This window comes from Gossypium arboreum, chromosome 11 (assembly GCF_025698485.1).
Source record: "Gossypium arboreum isolate Shixiya-1 chromosome 11, ASM2569848v2, whole genome shotgun sequence".
NCBI lineage: Eukaryota > Viridiplantae > Streptophyta > Magnoliopsida > Malvales > Malvaceae > Gossypium > Gossypium arboreum.
This window is the reverse complement of record NC_069080.1, coordinates 137,259,577-137,279,826: the sequence shown is the minus strand read 5'-3', so window position 1 is coordinate 137,279,826 and position 20,250 is coordinate 137,259,577. Positions and strand designations below refer to the sequence as shown.

At 33.9% G+C, this 20,250-nt stretch overlaps 6 protein-coding genes and 1 non-coding gene across 7 annotated transcripts; 1 reads left to right on the top strand and 6 right to left on the bottom strand.

Annotated features, from left to right (window-relative positions):
- Positions 1-314: 314 nt before the first annotated feature.
- On the bottom strand, positions 315-2,545 carry LOC108472964 (replication protein A 14 kDa subunit B-like). Its single transcript, XM_017774532.2, has 4 exons — positions 2,415-2,545; positions 2,251-2,323; positions 1,308-1,565; positions 315-521 (listed from the first exon to the last, which is right to left on the bottom strand). The coding sequence occupies exons 3-4, from the start codon at positions 1,561-1,563 to the stop codon at positions 457-459; spliced, it is 321 nt and encodes a 106-aa protein (XP_017630021.1). The 5' UTR covers positions 1,564-1,565; positions 2,251-2,323; positions 2,415-2,545; the 3' UTR covers positions 315-456.
- A 71-nt stretch (positions 2,546-2,616) lies between these two features.
- Positions 2,617-2,688, bottom strand: TRNAP-CGG (transfer RNA proline (anticodon CGG)). The gene has a single exon. It is a non-coding gene; the product is annotated as a tRNA-Pro (tRNA).
- A 711-nt stretch (positions 2,689-3,399) lies between these two features.
- On the bottom strand, positions 3,400-6,436 carry LOC108472962 (ubiquitin-60S ribosomal protein L40-like). The gene is made up of 5 exons (XM_017774531.2): positions 6,241-6,436; positions 6,051-6,137; positions 5,851-5,953; positions 3,753-3,819; positions 3,400-3,673 (listed from the first exon to the last, which is right to left on the bottom strand). The coding sequence occupies exons 1-5, from the start codon at positions 6,341-6,343 to the stop codon at positions 3,647-3,649; spliced, it is 387 nt and encodes a 128-aa protein (XP_017630020.1). The 5' UTR covers positions 6,344-6,436; the 3' UTR covers positions 3,400-3,646.
- Positions 6,437-7,378: 942 nt separating this feature from the next.
- Positions 7,379-9,599, bottom strand: LOC108472961 (40S ribosomal protein S14-2). Its single transcript, XM_053021544.1, has 7 exons — positions 9,388-9,599; positions 9,157-9,227; positions 8,384-8,503; positions 8,258-8,303; positions 7,955-8,040; positions 7,736-7,865; positions 7,379-7,642 (listed from the first exon to the last, which is right to left on the bottom strand). Exons 2-7 carry the CDS (start codon positions 9,157-9,159, stop codon positions 7,575-7,577), a joined length of 453 nt encoding a protein of 150 aa, XP_052877504.1. The 5' UTR covers positions 9,160-9,227; positions 9,388-9,599; the 3' UTR covers positions 7,379-7,574.
- Positions 9,600-9,778: 179 nt separating this feature from the next.
- Positions 9,779-12,120, bottom strand: LOC108472958 (probable endo-1,3(4)-beta-glucanase ARB_01444). Its single transcript, XM_053021543.1, has one exon. It carries the CDS (start codon positions 12,000-12,002, stop codon positions 9,987-9,989), a length of 2,016 nt encoding a protein of 671 aa, XP_052877503.1. The 5' UTR covers positions 12,003-12,120; the 3' UTR covers positions 9,779-9,986.
- A 1,406-nt stretch (positions 12,121-13,526) lies between these two features.
- Positions 13,527-13,924, bottom strand: LOC108472253 (uncharacterized). The gene is made up of 2 exons (XM_017773759.1): positions 13,808-13,924; positions 13,527-13,721 (listed from the first exon to the last, which is right to left on the bottom strand). The coding sequence occupies exons 1-2, from the start codon at positions 13,922-13,924 to the stop codon at positions 13,527-13,529; spliced, it is 312 nt and encodes a 103-aa protein (XP_017629248.1).
- A 1,438-nt stretch (positions 13,925-15,362) lies between these two features.
- On the top strand, positions 15,363-18,238 carry LOC108472254 (cell division protein FtsZ homolog 2-2, chloroplastic-like). The gene is made up of 6 exons (XM_053021469.1): positions 15,363-15,386; positions 15,813-15,903; positions 16,170-16,294; positions 16,645-16,677; positions 17,714-17,779; positions 17,850-18,238. Exons 1-6 carry the CDS (start codon positions 15,363-15,365, stop codon positions 17,976-17,978), a joined length of 468 nt encoding a protein of 155 aa, XP_052877429.1. The 3' UTR covers positions 17,979-18,238.
- Positions 18,239-20,250: the final 2,012 nt, after the last annotated feature.

Sequence of the window (20,250 nt, the reverse complement as noted above, 5' to 3'; positions counted from 1 at the left end):
CTAATCTCACCGCCACCGCTGTTTTTACACTAGCCGCATCTAAACACACCGCCCATCCAAACTTACCCTTAGGCAGGAGAAATTAAAAAAAACTCAAAGCACTACTCAATATGAGTCTGATTCAAAACCACACCTTTGAATAACAAGCACCATGAAATAACAAAAATAAAAACAAAAATAAAAAACCACATAAAATGAATCTTTAACCACAAATTTGTTATGGCCAAATGTTCAATTCCACCTGTTGTTTATCTTAAAATATTCGACGTATAATTTAACACAAGTGTAATAAGATATTAAAATAGAGACATAACTCTTCAAAGATCCATTAAATATATATATAAAAAATTTAATATTTAAACATACCCGTATTAGAAACACACTAATGTCTGGTGCCATATAATACCTAGTACATTGTTAGCTAAAAGCACTTTGATAAAGACTATGTGAAAGAAACTACAGGAATAGGTGTTTCAACTCCCCATTTGCCAGCTGACAGAGCTGATCATAGTTGGATGCATCTGCCATTGTTGAAAATGTAATGGAAATATTTTTCAGAGACAAAAAATAAATTAAAAAACCCCTAAAATGAATTGCAGGTTACAAAAAATAAGGAACAATTAGCAAGATCATTTGCATAGTAAAACAATTATAAACAATTCAACTTCCACTGCTTCAAATAGACACAATGTAAACTTTCATTATAATACTTATCCATCGAACAGTTCATTTCCTGGCTAAAAATAACAGATTTTGTCAAGCAATGAAAACTTGGTATTTTAGTTCAGCATATTAGCTCTAAACCCATTTTCATGTTAATCAGCAAGCATTTACATTTTTGCAAGTTTACTATTTGGCTTAATACTTGTTTTGACCCTTTACAATAGTGAAACTCTCACTTTGGCCTTTTTTACTATTTTTTTGGACTTTGCCCTTCTACTTTCATTCCATTCTATCACATTAGCCCACTGACCATGCGGGAATTTTCTTTAAAAAAAAATGATCAAGAGACTAATGTGATGGACAAAATGAAAATAGAGGGGGCAAAATGACCAAAAAAATAGTAAAAAGACCAAAGTGAAAGTTTCACTATAGTACAAGGGTCAAAACAAGTATCAAGCACTAGTATTTTGTTCTTCTAAATTGCATAGATAATAAATCCCATCAACATCGTGAAAAACAGGCAACTTTTGTCAGAAAGCTGAAGCAGAGACCTTTATGTAACACCCAAATCACAAAGTTTAAAACCTAAAATGCGTTGTTCAAAAAGATAATTAATTATTTTCATATGGAGTAGAAAGGCATACCAAATGAGTCACCAAAGTTGGTCCATAGTTCAGCTCGGATGGAATTTTCATTCTCAGCAACACCAATAACCTCAACATAACTTGTAAGAGGAGCAGGAGGAGAGCCTCTTACAACAAGTTGGCAACCATCAGTAGACTTCCCCATCACAGATCCGGCATCAGATCGAGTAACCTGAATCACCGTTCGCACCTTACGTCCAACATGCATGCATAGCAACCCTCCATTGACAAAAGCTGCAGGACTTGAAGTATCCATATCTTGCATAACAAATAAGAGAGCATCCAAAATACATTTATTTTACCAATGTGAAAAGTAATTTCCAATCACAATTGTTCTTTTTTCTAGATATAATAGCAAACCAGAAAACAAACAACTTTAATCCAAACCAAAAGCTAAAAACATGGATTTCTAATTGAAAGATGACCAAATTGTTATCACTGATTAAAAGGAGAAAAGTCAAAACATGATAGGCAATCTACAATCCTCTCACATTACAACCATTCGCAAATAGGGGCAAAGCAAGAAAATATTTTTAGGGACTGAGATAAAAATATAAATTGTCTGAGACAAAAATCAGAAACTTTATACTCAAAGGGTTTTAATTGAATTATAAATTTTAACGAGGCCAAAAGTGATATTTCACCATTTTCTACAAAAATGAAATACCCAGACAGTTCATCGAAGGTCAAAGAAATCAAGGAAGGAAGCTAATTAACCATAACCTAAGGATGCTCAACAAAATCGACTCTTCATAAAACAATTTATAGGAAATAAAAAATAATTTAAATAATCTAAATATTAGTCAACGTTGGTGCGGATCTATTCATTTCATATAATCATAAGCGGGTATGAAAATTCTTTTTGTTCTTCAAAATTAATAGTATTAAACAAAATTATAGAAAAAAAAGAAAAAGAAAAGAAAGGCTATGATATAGGACGTACCGTATCAAACTACCAGTGAATTCAGTGAGGATTGAATTTGACTATGGTGAACAGTTAACAGCTGAGGAAAAACCTAAAAGAAAATTGACATTTCAAAATAGATTTAATTGACTTTCTTAGGAAACAATCAAACAAACAGATCGCAATGTAGAAAAAAAAATTACCTGATTGAGCGTTAAGAGGATTCCTTTTTTTTAGATTTAGGGTTTTAGGAGAAGGCTTAAAAAGAGAACTACAGGTTTTTTATGGCGGCAAAATGAAATAATGGAGGGAAAAGTAATGTGAGCGCATTGCGCACCCCGTTTTCAAAACGACAACTTAAATTTGCCGTTTTTTCCCTTTTAAAGCTAAAAAAGTTTTAATGTTGGGGTGCTCCGAGAATCGAACTCGGGACCTCTCGCACCCGAAGCGAGAATCATACCACTAGACCAAGCACCCAGTTGTTGTTAGCTTCCTCGTAACAATTTTTTAACTTTAAAGTGTTATAAGCTTCTCAAGCAGAAATATATTACAAATTATTGAAAGATATGGTATAGAAATTTAATTAGATTTTGCCTAAAATCATAAAATTAATATATTTTGAATTGGGATAAAAACCCAAGTTATACATTAATTTTGTTCCAACGTGCAATATCATACATGAACTTTGATATTATGCAATTTTATACATAAAATTTTATTTGATTCAACTTTTATAAATCACTAATAACGTTATTGAATTAGCACCGTTTTACGTTAATATATTACATACACAAACAATTATTTTAATATAATATGAAAATTAATATATATATTTATTTTTTAAATTTGTACTGTTAAATCAAAATCAAAATTTCATATATACACATGAACCAAAATTCAAGTTCCATGTGCATAATTGCACAAAATTAAAAGATATTTATCCTTTTGAATTTAAATGAAATGATGTGATATCTTTCTAGGTTTTATTATAAAATGAAAAAAAGAAGATTTTATAATGATTTACAGTATCCAGTTGATGGATTTGTTTGTTTAACTTTGCTTGTCTAGTTGTTGACTAGTTTTTCTCTTATAAGAACCGCCTGTATAAAAGCACTAAATATATTGCATGATAAAACTGTTTCAACGGCATTACAGCTCTAATATTATAAAGGCAAAACATTGAAAGCATTATAACAACATTTTGTGCATATTACTGCAACCCAAAAGAAGAAAACTAGCCCAAACATTGTCAAAAAGTACAAATTTTAACCTCAATTATTACTAAAAAACTTCTCAACAACAGCGATATCCAGCTATGAAATTTCAAATAGAAATTAGAAAAGCAAAGAACCAAATGGGAAAAAAAATATTTGACAAGTCTGGTATTCAAGTTCTTTTGAAGCAAATGACATAAACCACCATCGTCAGTCATGGTTTACTTGATCTTCTTCTTGGGCCTCAACTGCAATAAGAAAAATGAACAATTAGTTCACTGCAACGAGCTCGAACCCGAAATACAGGTTCTATACACGAGCACATACCTGATTGCTATGACCACATTTCTTCTTGCGACAGTTCACTGCTCTCGGATGCAACCGAGCATAACACCTAGCACACAGAAAATAAGGAGATATATTATTTACAATGATGCACAATGCAAAGTTTGCATTTCAAGTTCGGGTTTTTTCAGCTTTTGGTCTAATCGGGTCTAGGGGAATTAGGAGTCTTGGGTTCATTTTGCCATCCATAAAGGAAATAAAGCAAAGCAGCAATCAGTGCATATCCGAGTTGAGTTAAGTAGTTCTTGCCACTAGGCCATTAAAGTTATATCAAACATGAGCACAGCATTTTCATGTCCCACACTAGAACATCAACTGCAAGTAAAGTTTAGATCAGTTGACATCGTTAAAAGAGTGGGAATTTTAGTTTTGGGAACTACGATGCGGGTTCTTTTAAATAATGTAAAAAATAATTAACTACAAAAATAGTATTGAATTTAAATTATTTATGAAAATGAGATGTTTTCTACAATAACTTTAAATGTCGACTGACACATTGGCAGAACAGGTGAATTTAAAAAAAAATCTGATAGGAAAAGAAAAGGCTGAAAATGTAAAAAAAACTGGCTTATGGTTCCAACAGCAGACAACAGCGAGATGGCAACTCAACATTCTTAAAATGCCACTCACCTCACTTTCCCTAAAACCATTTCTACTCTCAGGCTTTTAGTGCCTTTTCTCTGCATTTTCATTTACCAAACCAGACAAGGGGAAAAGAAAAAGAGAGGAAACCAACTTTTTTTTTATTTAATCAAGGAGGTGCCACCTGACACATTGGCGGCACCAATTAAAAAACATTTTTCTTTACTTTTTCAGCTTTTTTTTCCTCTCAGACTTTTTTTAAATTCACCAATGCCACCAATGTGTCAAGCGGCACCTAGAGTTAATGTAAAAAAAAACACCCCATTTTGATAAATAATCTAGACCCATTTATCATTTTCGTAATTAATAATTTTTATAAAAAAACCCCTAGAATGCCCTCCTCTTCATACTTTACACTTCAAAAGAGGGTTCAACTTGTAGTCCCATCGTTAACCAATACAAAACAGTAGAAAATCAAGGAATTAATTTCTTAAATCATTTCATTGTGCCATTCATGAAATTCAACTGCCTACAAAATTAGATCAGCTGGCAAAGTAGACGAATGGTTTAACAATCACTTTCGGGACCTCGTATGACCTCTATCCATTTGAAACAAATGGTAGAGGTTAAGTTAGGTCCCCCTTAACAGTTCATGTGTTCATATCACGTTCTGAGTTCTAGATATTGCCAAAGCACATTGACATCTAGTGTATTCAGGTCATGTCCTGTTCATATTGTTGTTATTCATTCACGTGTATTCATCTTGTGTTTGATATCGGCAGGCAAGGTCACTGACCCCCCAAAACTCTTAAGATCTTAATTTAATATATAATAAAATTATAATTTGCCCCCCCCAAATGTTTAGAGTTTCAATTTAGTCCTTTTAAAAACCTCAAAGATATAAGCTAATACAAAGATAAAATTACATTTTAATTCTTATAACAATATATAACTTAATCTTGCCCCCTCCAAAAAAAACTTCTAGCTTCACCCCCTACTTGCAATTAGTGTATCCATGTTCATTCACCAATACCAAACACAACAAATCATGGAATTAATTTTCTTGCATCATTTCATTGTCCCATTCGTGAAAATCAACTGCCTGCAAAATTAGATCAGCTGACAAAGTAGAGGAATGGTTTAACAATCACTTTAGGGACCTTGTATGACCTCTATCCCATTTCAAATAAACAGTAGAGGTTAAGTTAGGTCCCCTTAAAAATTCGTCTATTCACATCATGATCAGGTTCTACTCTAGTTACCATTTCCATTGCAATGTTCGATATCACCAGGCCCCATAGTTCCATTTGTGCATGTCCTGGTAGTATTTTAGCTATTCTTCGCCAGGTTCCCTCAACAATTAGTGCATTCATGTCATATTCCTACTTAACAATTAGTATATTCATAAACATGTGTGTATTCATGCCGTATTCATATGATCATGTAATTCCGATATTTACTAGCCACACCCATTAAAGAAAATAAAAAGGGGGCTTACTTGCGGCAAATCATTTTGTCTTGGTTGTATTTACGAGCAAAAGCCATTAAAGAAGGCTCAATAATTCCGCCTCTCAACCTTAAAACAAGATGAAGCGTTGATTCTACACCAAAAAGAACAAAAATCCAGTTAAAACATTGTAATCAAATATAAAAGAACAAAAAAATTACTAAAATTACAAAAAAATCCAATAGAGAAACCTTTTTGAATGTTGTAATCAGCCAATGTACGGCCATCTTCAAGTTGTTTACCAGCAAAAATTAAACGTTGCTGGTCCGGGGGAATTCCTATTAGTTCATCAGAGTTAGAACTTATTTAAAAAGATCATTTTGTGATTTTTAAGAAAGAAATGAAACAATTAGGAACGAACAGGCAATGTGTGAAACTTACCTTCTTTGTCTTGGATCTTGGCTTTGACATTATCGATGGTGTCGCTGCTCTCGACCTCGAGAGTTATGGTCTTGCCGGTTAGGGTTTTCACGAATATCTGCATCTTTTTTTCTTTATATTTAAGCTGTGCTTTAGTGGCGGATTGTTAGGGTTTTATACTGGTTTTCTACGGCTTTCGAAGTGATGAAGTATTAGGTTTTCCTTTTAGAAGTGATGATATAATGGGCTTTTAATGGGCTTAAAAAACCCAATTTTATGATTAGACTTATTTTATAATTGATTTTTTTGTTTGATGCAAGTTTTTTTTTAATGTTCAGGATTTTTTGATTCGTTTTTTTATTTATTTTATTTTTATTTTATGTTGGTTTCACTATTTATGTTAAGAGTTATTTGATTTGATGTTCATTTCACGGTCTATATTAGAGGTTATTTAATTTAATTTTTGTTTTATCTTTTATGTCCATTTTATAATTAATATTTGAGATTCGTGATTATCTTTTATGTTCAAAATTAATGATTGTTCATTTTAATAACTTCATCTTCAATATACAAATTCATAGTCTTTCTTGAAAGTGTAATATATTTTACTATTATACCATAGTTTGATTCAGATTAAATTTTATTTTAACTACAAATGGATGACAAAATATTTATCCTTAATTAACCTTAATATAAAATTCAATTTTGAGCACTTTTTTAGTAAAAAAGTCAAAATCTGATAAAATATTTTTCAAACTTGGAATGATATAGCTCAATCTAGATCACTTTTATTAATAAAAATATTTAAAATTAATTATAAAATAAAAATAATGTTATTTATATTAATTTTAAAGAACTTGTTTTGTTGACTTTACTTTTTAATATAAATTTAAATTTAAGGTTAATACATTTAACTTCAATGTGTATCAGAAAAAAGGACATAAATACTTAATTCCCTTAAAAAGTACCAAATTGACATTTGAAGCAAATTCACGTACTTAATTAGGATAAAAAACTCTTAAGTATTAAATTGGAAAAAAAGACCTCTAAGTTTCAATGGTAATTTAAGACAAAAATTCGAGTACCAAATTGAACATAAAAACTAAACTTAAATACCAAATAGTATATTAACCCTTAATTTAACTAAAGCCGCTTAAACTTGTATGTGTCACTAACTAAAGCCATAACCAAACTATATAAGCTTAATTTCAAATATGGATTAAAGAGTTCCAGAACTTTTGTATGTGTCAATTAAGATCAAAATCTATCAAGGAACTACTTTAAAGTGTTCAACAAATAAATAAGAAAACCTCCGAGCGTTGAAACAGCCAGCCCCGGCGGCAACAACGGCAGATTCACAGCCGCCTTCCACGTCTGCCACCCTTTCTTCGGGTACTGTCAGTGGGAATGGGGGTAACGTCCTCTTCAGTAAACAAAAACGTTACATGTCAGTTTACATGAGTTTGAAGTGAATCGACAAAATAAAACCGAGAGAAATAAGACGAAAGAATTGTACCGATGCGACCGATTTTCATGCCGGATCGAGCAAGAGCTCTAAGTGCGGACTGGGCACCAGGACCAGGTGTTTTTGTCTTGTTCCCTCCGGTAGCTCGGAGCTTTATATGAAGGGCAGTAATACCCAATTCCTGCGGATAACAAACACGCGGAAACAACTAAGTTATCACGGCGTAGAACAGTATATTGCACCACAATTCGAAGGTTGAGATAATAGGACCTTGCAGCGTTGAGAAACGTCTTGTGCTGCAAGCATCGCTGCGTAAGGGGACGATTCATCTCTATCGGCTTTCACCTTCATACCACCTGTGGCAGGAATAAGTTGGAACATTATTCTTTGTATATCAAAGCACTTTGCAATGTTTAATTAACAATTTTTAATAAAAGTTCCAAATGGCTTTCAAATTGCTAGTCGCAGCCTGTCATAAAAGCCTTCGGTGTTAGGCATTCGAAGTATTAAAACCGATTAAATCTAGAGATGCCGATAACACCAACAAACCAATGTAGCAAAAAGAAACCATACCCGTTATGCGAACCATTGTTTCCCTTCCAGACAAATCAGTTACATGCTGCGAAATCAACGATAGTGCATTAAACATAATGAAGCAGTGGGAAGAAAAATCAATGTAAACAAAGGCGATTCGCTTACAATAAATGTGTCGTTAAAGGAAGCAAAAATGTGAGCCACCCCGAAAACATGCTCGCCGTCTCGTACAGCAGGTCCAAGGGTAGTAGTCTCCTCCTTGGGCTCCCTAACCTTCCTCCTCGACTACAAAATACCACAAATCCATGAATCCCTCAAATATCACTACGTAAACTTATTTCGATCAAAAAAATATGTCTTCCACTAATAAAAACTATTTAAAGAAAAACCGACCAATTGGATGGGTAGATTTGTTGCAGTCATTTCAGGTTTTGGCTAATTTGGGGTTGCGTTGGGTTCAATCATTCAGAATTTCAGATATGGAGTTCAAGTTTTTCAAGTCCTTCATTATGAGCTCAGAACATTTCGGATTAGTCATTCAGGTCAGGTTGGATTGCTTTTCGGGTTTGGGAAATAATTGATAGCTCCACTCCATTTCAATCTCAAAAAAGAACACCTTCAGCAGCTAATACAAGTTTAAAACTAGTCTAAGCTAATTAGTGAACAGTTCCAATTTGAAAATTTTCCATTTAATACAAAGAAAAAGCATTGCGCATTTCTATTTTCTATTCCTTTAGCTTCAGTTTTTCAAGCATGAAAACATAATTTTTTTTAAACAATAAAACACCCAGAGTTAATTACGTTACTACATTTGAACTGGAAAAATCCAACTTTTTTTTTCAATTTACTGTAACAAAAACCTAAACTTTTTTTCTCAGCAACCAAACAAGATATAGCTTAAACATGACGAATCGAAATAGATGTTAAGAGAAAATTACCATGGCTTGTGAAATTAGGGTTTTTTCTGAGAGCGCTTTTGCTGAGAACGATTCAAGCTATCGAACTGAAGCTAAAAAATCAATTATATTAATTTATAGTTAGGGTTTTTGAATTTGATAACCCCCCGGAATTAAACGACGAAAAGGAGCTTCTTTTTTTCACAACTGACCCACAACAAAATTAATTATTTACAAAAATAACTTAATTTAAAAATGTTTAACGAAAGTTACCTAAAATGAACAGCGTCGGGTAGTGCCCAGACTCTAATGGCAGCCACCCAAATCTATCATCCTGTAATAATGACAGACTGATTGAGTGGGGAATAAAAATAATATGTTTTTGGTATATATTTTTCAGATATTTGTAGTGTCGACACAAAAAAGAAAAATATTCTCGACCCAATCAGACTATCATGATTACAAGATGATAGACTTGAGTATCAACCATCAGGGTGTCGGCACTGCTTGATACTGTTTATTCCAAGTCATTTCCGTTATACATTTTTGAACAGTATCATTTTCATAATTAATAAAATTTTTCAGGTGAAATAAAGCCTCCATTTTAAAACCTCCATTTTGATGCTTGAGATCATTTGGAAACATATTTCATCACATGAAGACATTTGATGTTACTGGTTAATTCGCTTAAATGGAAACACCAGGGTATATATCAATATTAAGAATTTTATATACATATAGATATACAGCTCCTTTCGGCTTGGATGTATACATAGCAAGCATCATACATACCATTAAGTAGCAATCACAGAAGAAAATGGCAGGAACTGAGTCCAGTAACATTTCCCTTCTGCGCCGTGTTGAATTTCAAGTTAATCACCTCTGCTATGAACCCACCACAAGAGATTAGTAAGTGAATTCCCATCATCATGGCCGGACAGGTTCCTTATCTTTTCCAAAGAACTCTCTTTGTCATAAATTGCTTCCAAGGCATATACAAACCCTTTCCATCCATCTCCTACAACATCCCTTCCCAGTGCTGCCAATGCCCAGTTCACAAGCTGTCTGGTATACTCAATGTCAGAGAACAATATCTCACTGATAGGCAACAGTGGTAGCAATTGGATTCCAAGCCTGCATTCTCTCCAGTCAGGAGGAGCAAACCAAAGACCACTGTCCCTCTTGTTGGCCCACAAAACGCTTACAACTCTGTTCTCTCTAGTGAATTCTTCTCCATATAGATTATCTCCTTCCTTAACATGCCACCATGTTTGTGCTGCTTGAATCACCAGTGCAGTAAGTGTTGAACCAGTTGCAACAAGATGGGTGTCTCCATAGGCTAACCCCATTAGTGCAGCAGAGTAAAATCCATTCACAGCTTCACTAGTGCTTTCTTGATTCCTTCCATCTGCAAATTCAGCCAACCCTCCAGCCCAAGAATGGAGCTTGTAGAAATCAAAACACCTCATTCGTGGATAATTCGAATTCGATCGGCTGCCTAAGTTCATAAAATCAGCCACAAGTGAATAAGCTTGGGGCTTATACCTCCTTCCCCATCCAGGGTCAATCTTGGTCAAGACAGCTATTCCATAAAGGAAATAACCAATATGACAATTGTGGTCATTGTAAACCCCAAATCCGAAATCTGCCTCTGAATCCGTTGACCCTTGTTTACTCACAATTCCACCCCATTTCGATTCATACAGAAAACCGTTCCCATTAAAAGTCCCATCCAGCCATGGCTCAATTGTATCCTTCAAGAACTTTCTTATAGCTGGAATCACATCAAGAAAGCACACTTCTTCAGCAATCAAAGCCAACCTTGCTGCTCTTGCAATCAACTTGCCATAAAAATATACTGATTTCGTCCTTATAGCCGATGAATCCAAGCCATCAACGTCCATAGCAAGAGAAGTTACAATCTCCGCATACGATTCTTCATTAACCCCTTTAATTGAATACCAAGTTACTGAAACTTGGTGTGGTTTCAACATCCAGCAATCACCAACAATACCAACAAGGTCCCCATCAATACTTCTATACTTAAAATTCTCTAAAACCTTAACATTACAATAGTCCTTACATATAATATCAAGATGAAATGGGTGTGCAAGCATAAGCAAATCACCCTGTCCCTCCTTTTCCCATTTATACTCTACAGAAAACGATTTGGTTAAAACTGCAACACCTGAGGTCGGGTAGCAAGAACAGAACTGATCGACGATTGATTCACATGTCGGGTCAGAATCGGACAATACAACTATCCGAAGAATACCCGAAAACCCACCAGAAGTAATCAAAGAAACCCTATGATTCAAACTGATGGATGACGATGCATATATAATCCAAGTTTGGCCATTGTTCAGCTTAATGGTATGCTTGGTGAGTGAACTATTGGAAGAAAACGAGAGAATTGCATGAACAGTGGAGATTGATATCCGTGTCTTGCGGGTTACAGAACAGGTTAAAAACGGACTACCTCGAACAAGAAAGAAACGTAGTTTGGAGGAAGGGATATCTAAAGTAACACTGAGATCACTGTAAGAAGAGATAACATGGCTTTTATCAGAAGCTGAGGTGGTTTTATCGGTAGCAAAGATGGTTAAATCAGGGACGAAATTTTGGTAGATGAAAGAAGGGCTGTGAAAGAAGGATGGGTAACAAATAGAAAGGGAAGAGCCGGCTGATTTGATGAGATAAGGGTGGATGTATTCAGGCTGGTCGCCATTTTTGAGAGTGAAGTTTTGGAAGAAAGAGTTAGTAGGGAGAGGGGATGAGAGGAGGTTTCGGGAGAAGAAACGAGAAGGGTCAGAGAGAACAGAGGATTGTACTTTAGGGAAGAGAAAAGGGTAGTTTTTGGTAGGGATTTGAGGTATCGGCGGAGACATTGGTGGAGATGGTGGCGGTGGTGATGGTTAGTTAGAGGGTGGCTTTTTATGCTTTTTAAAGGGTTTGGTGATTAAAGTATTGACTTTTCTAATAAGTCAACATGATTTGAATTTATAGGCGGCTGAGTGGAATGTTTGAATATGTCTTGTTTAATAGTGGTGTTTAATAGTGGTCAAATTAAGACTTTATTTCGCAACTGCCCTAAAAAAAATTAATTATTTATGAAAATATAGTATAAATACTGATAAAAAAATTTGAATTATTTTTCTGTGTAACCCTTCTAGATGCCTGTACCTAATAAAAAATATTTTTTAACTAAGAAATGCCCATATTTTTTAAAAATTAATCGAAAATATACATTTACATTGTCGACATCAAAAAAATTAATCTTTTATTCGCAACCCAATCAGGCAGTCATGATTACACGATAATGGACTTGGATGACGGGCATCCCAGAACTGTCACTGCCCGATTTCAGGTCATTTCCATTATTTTTTAAGGAAAATAGTAGGATCTCGCTAAACAAGTAAGGCCCAAAGAGAAATAGGAGACTTATTCCTCGAGACTCTTAACCTTTGGAAATTAAAAACCAGATTAATAACTGAGCTAACCAAACAGTAGAGTTGATCATGGGCTAGGCGGCCCGGCTCGAAGGCCCGCCCCAAAAATGGGAGGGTTTGGGTAAAAATATAGGCCCGAAAAATAGTCCTGGGCAAAAAAACAAGGCCCGTTTAGAAAACGGGTAGGGCCTCGAGTAAGAGCTTTTTTTGGCCCAGGCCCACCCGAATTATATATTAATATATTTTTATTTTATTTTTAATTATTTTAAATTTTTAATATAACTATTTTTTTATTATATTGTCAATTTGTGTATTGTTTTAAGAATTGTTTTAGTATCATTTTTATTTGTTTTAATATTTGTTTTTATGTTTTTAAATATATTTGATTTATTATATTTTTAAATTTTTTTATTTAATGAAATAAGTAAAAAAAATTAATATGGGTCGGGCCGGGCTAGGCTCGGGCTTATCAATTTTATTTTGGGTCGAGCTTAGACAAATTTTTAGGCCCATATTTCGAGCTGACCGTCCCCGAGCCTTGTAAGTGGGCCTAATATTTTGTCTGGACCAGGCCTGAACCCGGCCCGGCCTATGATCACCTCTACCAAATAGGCATAAAAATCAATTGCAGTCAAAGGCTAATTTAGAATAGGTCATTTTCGTAATTAACAAAAATTTTCAGGTTATTTGTGAAAAAAAAAAAGCTTCCATTTAAAAACCACTATTTTGATGCTTCAGATGATTTGGAAACATGTTTCATCAAATGAAGACATTTGATGTTACTGGTTAATTGGCTTAAATGGAAACAGCAGGGTTATATATTAATATTACGAATTTTATGTAGAAAGATATATAGGTGCTTTCAGTTTGGATGTATACATCATTTTCAGCAAGCATAATACATACCATTAAGAAGCAATTACAGAAGAAAATGGTCCCTTCTGCACCATGTTGAATTTCAAGTTAATCACCTCTGCTATAAACCCACCACAAGAGATTAGTAAGTGAATTCCCATTATCATGACCAGACAGGTTCCTTATCTTCTTCAAAGCACTCTCACTGTCATAAATTGCTTCCAAGGCATATACAAACCCTTTCCATCCGTCTCCTACACTTTCCCCCTTTCCAGTGCTGGCAATGTCCAGTTCACAAGCTGTCTGGTATACTCAATGTCAGAGAACAATAACTCACTGATAGGCAATATTGGTAGCAATTGGATTCCAAGCCTGCATTCCCTACAGACAGGAGAGGCAAACCAAAGACCACTGTCCCTCTTGTTGGCCCACAAAACACCTACAACTCTGTTCTCTCTAGTGAATTCTTCTCCATATAGATTATCTCCTTCCTTAACATGCACCATTTTTATCGATTCAGATTTTTTTAGTTCATTTCACTGTTTATGCTAGGGGTTATTTGATTTAATGTCATTTCACGGTCCATATTAAAGGCTATCTGATTTATTTTTTATTTTATTTTTTATGTCTATTTCATGATTAATATTTAAGATTCATGGCTATTTATTTATGTTTAAAATCCGTAATTATTTCTTTTAATAATATCTTATTTAATATACAAATCTATATTTTACTATTACACCAAACAATTGTTGATTGTTTGATTCAGATAAATTTTATTTTAACTACAAATAAACGACAAAATACTTGTCCTTAATGTAAAATTCAATTTTAGACACTTTTTTAGTAAAAAAGTCAAAAACTGATCAAATATTTTTCAAACTTGGAATAATATAGCCCAATCTAGATCAATTTTATTAATAAAAATATTTAAAATTAATTATAAAAATAAAATAAATTTATTTATTTTAATTTTAAAGAACTTGTTTTGTTGATTTTATTTTTCAATATAAATTTAAATTTAGAATTAATACATTTAACTTCAATGTATATCAGAATCAAATGACATCATGTGCTGTAATTAAAAAAAGACATAAATATTTAATTCCCTAAAAAAGTACTAAATTGACATTTGAATCAAATTCACGTACTTAATTAGGATAAAAATTCTTAAGTATTAAATTGGAAAAAAAACTCAAGTTTCAATTCCAAATATTAAAACGAAAGTAAGATAAATTAAGAGAAAATTTAAATACTAAATTAAACATGAAAACCAAACTTAAATAACAAAAAGTATATTAACCCTTAAATTTAACCAAAGCCACTTAAACTTGACTCAATAATGATAAAACAAAATTCAAAATTTTGTAGGTGTCAACACTTAAAGCCATAACCAAAATATAAAAGCTTAATTTCAAATATGGATTGAAGAGTTCCAAAACTTTTGTATGTGTCAACAACCCAATGTAGCAAAAAGAAACCATAGTCGTTATGCGAACCACTGTATCCCATTCCAGACAGATCAGTTACAGGCTGCAAAATCAATGATAGTGAATTAAACATAATGAAGTAGTGGGAAGAAAAATCGATGTAAGCCCAGGTGATTTGTTGAAAATAATGCAGGCACTAACCATGTTCCAAATACAACCCACCCAAGCTCTGGAACTAAACATCCACGCCATGAGTTCAAGATTCCAAATTCAAAAGGTACTGATTGCATTGATCTTCCATTTGCTTTTGTGCTTGCAGTCGTTGGACAGGGTTCAGATGTTGGTGAAAGTTCTTAAAAAATGCAACGCTGTCCAATGACTTTAGCCCTTTTCTTCACCACAATGGAGCAGAAGCTGATGATTGACCTTCGTCGAAATATTTCGAAGACCAACAGCAAAGCTCACTGTAAAGAGACCTACATTTCACGAGACGAATAGTGAATCAGTCTGACTCATGGCGTGGATGTTTAGCTCCAAGGTAGTATTTGGAACATGGTTAGTGACTGCAATCACTGCATTATTGCATTATTTTCAACCTCTGTATTTTATGATTCAGTCTGTTTGGATGATAAGTAACACACAGAAGATAGGAAAATAAGGGAGAAATAGGAAGAAGAAGAGAACTTTAGAGAAGAAGATGGAGGATAGAGAAGCTAGAATTTCATTCTGTTCATTTATAACCATTTTCTGAGCCTCTGTGCTGCTTAAATAGAGAAAATTAGCATGGCTGATGGCGTGAAAAGAGGGGAAAATTAAATGGTGGCCAGGGATAGGGATAGGGATAGGGATAGGTTTCCCATTCATATCTGTGATGTTGTGGACAGTAAATAACTTGAAGCATTATGAGCTCTGGGGGGGACCATACTTCTGCACTTTAATTTGGTTATGTGTTTCCTTATTGCAGATTCCGGGGCTAGCCAATATGGACTTTGCAGATGTGCGAACCATAATGGCAAATGCAGGTTCTTCATTAATGGGGATTGGAACTGCAACTGGTAATCAAAGAGATGTTAGCATTTATATTTGAGGCTTCGACTTGGAACGCATAAAGTTTCTACCTCGTTTTTTTTTTCTCCAACAGAAATAGAAATGATTGCAGTCTGTCTATTTTCTTTCCTTTTATTGGAATTAAATATTGATGTTTTTTCTCGAAATAAAGAAATTTATGCATGTCATATGGGCTTTGATATCTTCTCATTGTTGAGAACTTGGTTCTGAAATGGTTACTATATTCTAATTGTTTTTTTTTTCTGATTTTTAGGGAAAACACGGGCAAGAGATGCTGCGCTAAATGCTATCCAGTCGCCTTTGTTAGATCTTGGTATAGAAAGGGCTACTGGAATTGTTTGGAACATAACTGGTGGAAGTCATATAACCTTGTTTAAGGTAACGCGCCATCTCCGACTCTCTCAGTGTGTCTGCGTTTTCTTGCGGAGACTTTATATATTATCTTGATATTGAGCGCAAAATTGTTGATTATTCGTAAATGGAGCACTTCCCTGTAGGAGAAGAGTCATTGAAGCCCAAGCGGCCCCACCATATCTGATACCTGCATTCTTGAGTAACAGACAAGTGAATAATTGGAAATAGTATAGTAATGAATACTACTTTGTCATTGAAATGTTATACGTGGGAAACCTTGATTATATTGACTGATCCACTTGTGTTCGAGCATGCCTTCATGTTTTATTTCTCTTTTTGATATGCATGATTTGACATCTGATATTTTTCTGTAGGTTAATACGGCAGCTGAGGTTATATATGATCTCGTGGATCCAACTGCCAATTTAATATTTGGAGCAGTGATCGATCCGTCAATTAGTGGCCAAGTAAGTTAGTTTTTGTTCTAACGTGCTCGTGCCAAAGTGTAGACTCACAGTCATCCGCATACCCCTTATCCAAGGATGTTTGAATAGGACCGGATCGTTGGACTGGGAACCGGCTGAGGTACCGGTCCGGAGAAGGGCATTGAACTGGTTGGACCTAGAACCGGTACTGACCGGTTGAACTATTGATTTTTTTGAATTTTTAATAAATTTTTAATGGAACCTGTCACAGCAATAAACTGGTGGCCTGACCGGTTCGATCATCAGTCCGGTTCTAAAAACATCGCCCTTATCTCAATTACCATACTTTTAGAAGGCCTGCTATTTAACTGTAGTTTTAATCAACCATGTATATATTCTGAAAAGCAGGATTAATACCTTCAATAGATGGACTTTATGAATGATCTTTACTATCTAGGCTACATGTTGGTCCGATAAGAGATGCTTCTGTGTTTACATCAGTGGATGGTTCTCGTGTATCAATTTTGTGGTACGAGATAAGCATCTCAGATTCGTCTAGCAATGAGATTGGTGACGGGATCGGGTCTCTGCTTCCTATAGGCTTATTTTTGTTGTTCTTGAGTTCTTGGTATGGATAAAAATATGCCTATGTAGAATTAGGTCGAATTTAGATGAAGAATGCACATTGGCATTAATGATAACTTTTGAATTGATGATGAAAGCTTATGTTACTCAGATTTGGATGTGAGTATTCCGTAAGCGTATATATTTAATATAACATGCTCAGTTTTTAATAAATTATTCCATATATTTAAAGAATCAAACTCCCATTCCCATGTCTGAATATACTTAGGATATGGGTATTCGATACATATACTTTTACGGAGAATGAAGTCATTGCGATCTAGCTGAAAGCCATATAGACCAGTCTTCTCTGTTGTATTTTTTCATTCACCAAAGTTCATGGTCCTCAATATGAAACATTAATTTGATGAAATCATTTTTTATCTTTATATAGGTAAGTATAACCCTAATAGCGACAGGATTTAAACGTCAAGAAGAAACCGAAGGAAGGAACCTTCAGGTATCGCCTCAACTCTCTCTTCCTCTCTCGTTCATACACCGATTTATACCAAATTCCGTTAAAAATGCAGGCAGGTCAGCTAGCACAGGGAGATACCGGTCTTGGAAACAATCGGCGACCTTCTTTCAACGAAGGCAGTTCATTCGACATCCCGGAGTTCTTGAAGAAGAAAGGACGTTCAGGCTATCCGAGAGCTTAAATACTTCTCTGCATAACGTTTTGGTTCCTGCTTGGTTCCCTTGTGATTCTCTTTTCCGTTTCTTCCGTTCCGGGCTATTAACGTGTACAGAATATAGCATGTTAGTAGTTGGTTCCATAAAAACTAGCTTTGTTTTCTTTCAATAAGTTGGGAGTAAAATCTCTTGAAGTTTAGGTTAGTGAATGGTTTTTAAGTAACATGTTTGAATAAAACCTAAGGTAGCTTTGTATAGAGTGAAAATTTGATGAAAAAAGCGAAGATGAGATAATTCAGTGCGATTTAATCAGTGAAATACATGATATATTCGGAATATTTCGAATTTAGATAAGACAATTTACTTTTATGTCAATTAATTTGACAGTTGGTACAATAATAAATTTAAAAACATTTAAAAAATTTATAAATCGGTTCAATGTTGATTTTTTTACAGTTTCGAATAAGGAAAACATGTATGGGAAAGGTTTTCATTAGCATTCAGCATAGGTAGCTCTTAGGTACTCTATTATTTCAGCACTCTCGAACATTTGCACCCCCAGTGTTTAGATCTTCTAAATAAGGTACCGCTAATTGTAAAAAAATGAATGTCAGAAAATTTGTTATGAAAAGTAGTAATCCACCTGAAAATGTCGGGCTTGCTCGTAGGGGATACCGGGCTGCTTTGAGGACAACTATCATGTTCATAAAATTCGTTAAGAAAATATCATGTGTTCAAGAAAAGAGATGTTGGATAACTATATTTGATAATATATTTTATATTCCAACATATTGGGTTATTTTGGAATAAGTATAATAGCATAAACATGTAATTTGTCCCAAAAACTTGAAATTTCTTATTTTGAACTTTCGAACTCAAATTACTAAAGTAAATGTATCGATGGTTATAGGGCCGATACTTTTATCGTGTTTTATACTTAGTTGTCGAAACAAATTTTAGTTAATAATTTTAATAGATTTTAGTCAAAATCAATATGTTTTAAAATATTCACAATAAAAGCTTTAAAGTCGACTCTCCATGACGTAGCAGAAGCAATCAAGTTAGTAATATCAAGTTAGTAATATCTTCAGCAATAATCAAGGAAGACTCGAAAACAATTATTAAGAAATGTCAATAGACAGAAATGAACAAATCAGTTCTTGAAGCAATTATTCTAGATATTCAGAGAAAAAGAACCAGCCTTCAAGATGTTACTTTTCAATTTATTCACAGAACCGAGAACGAACAAACCCATAAATTAGCAAAGGAAGCTTTAGAGAAGAGAGTGTTAAATCCGTACTGAGATTGTGTTTGGGAAGGAAAAATGAAGAGTCAAAGATAGCAAGTACATGGAGATCTTGAAGAAAAGCTATCTTGGAAACAGGCGTGGTTATTGATGTGAACGGTTGCTTTTGTTTAATGCTGGCGAGACTGTCCGATGTGACTGGGAATAGTAACTAGGTTTATATATTTTTTTCCCTTCAAGACCGAGCATTTTAGAAGTGTTAAAAAGGCTGCCCATTTTTTTTCGTTTGTGTTTTCAAAATGGACCTGAGTCCAAAAGAAAATTTTGGGATTTATTTTAATTTTATTAAATAATTATTATACTCATATTATAGTAATTGTAATTATACTCATATATATATATTTTTCAAATTTGAATATTCCAAAAGAAGCCTTGGTAAAAAACTTAAAATATTCAATTATATCTATAATAAAAAAATGTAATTAAACCCTTTGATTTATCACATACATTCATTTAAGCCCTTTTTTCATTTTTGTAAAAGTGCGTGATTGATTTTATTTGTTTTACAAGAGTTTTTTAGCATTTAAGTCTGAATTTTATCCGATCCACTTCAATTATATAAATCATTAAAATCAATTATCCAATTCAAGCGATCTATACCAATTCATAAATCCACTAATCTAAAATACTCAAATCAATTCTCAATCTGATCAAACAATAAAGTCCAACCAACTAATCTAATCTAATAAAAGCAACAATGGATTTGATCTTATTTAACTCCAATTTTAATCGGGCTCATGTGTGTATCAAACAAAGAGATGTCAAGTATTTGAGGTAGTGTCATGTATGCATGTGGAAGAATTGGTACATAAGTATTCTAGGGTGCTCTTGTGTACATAGGTAGTGTCATATATTTCGAGTCTTATTTCATAATCCTTTTTAACTGCAACAAACATGTACAATTACAGTAACCTAAAAATCCAAGCAGCATAACTGAATACAGATAAATAAAATCAAAAATGTGGAAACGAAGATAAAAATGGCAAGTCAGA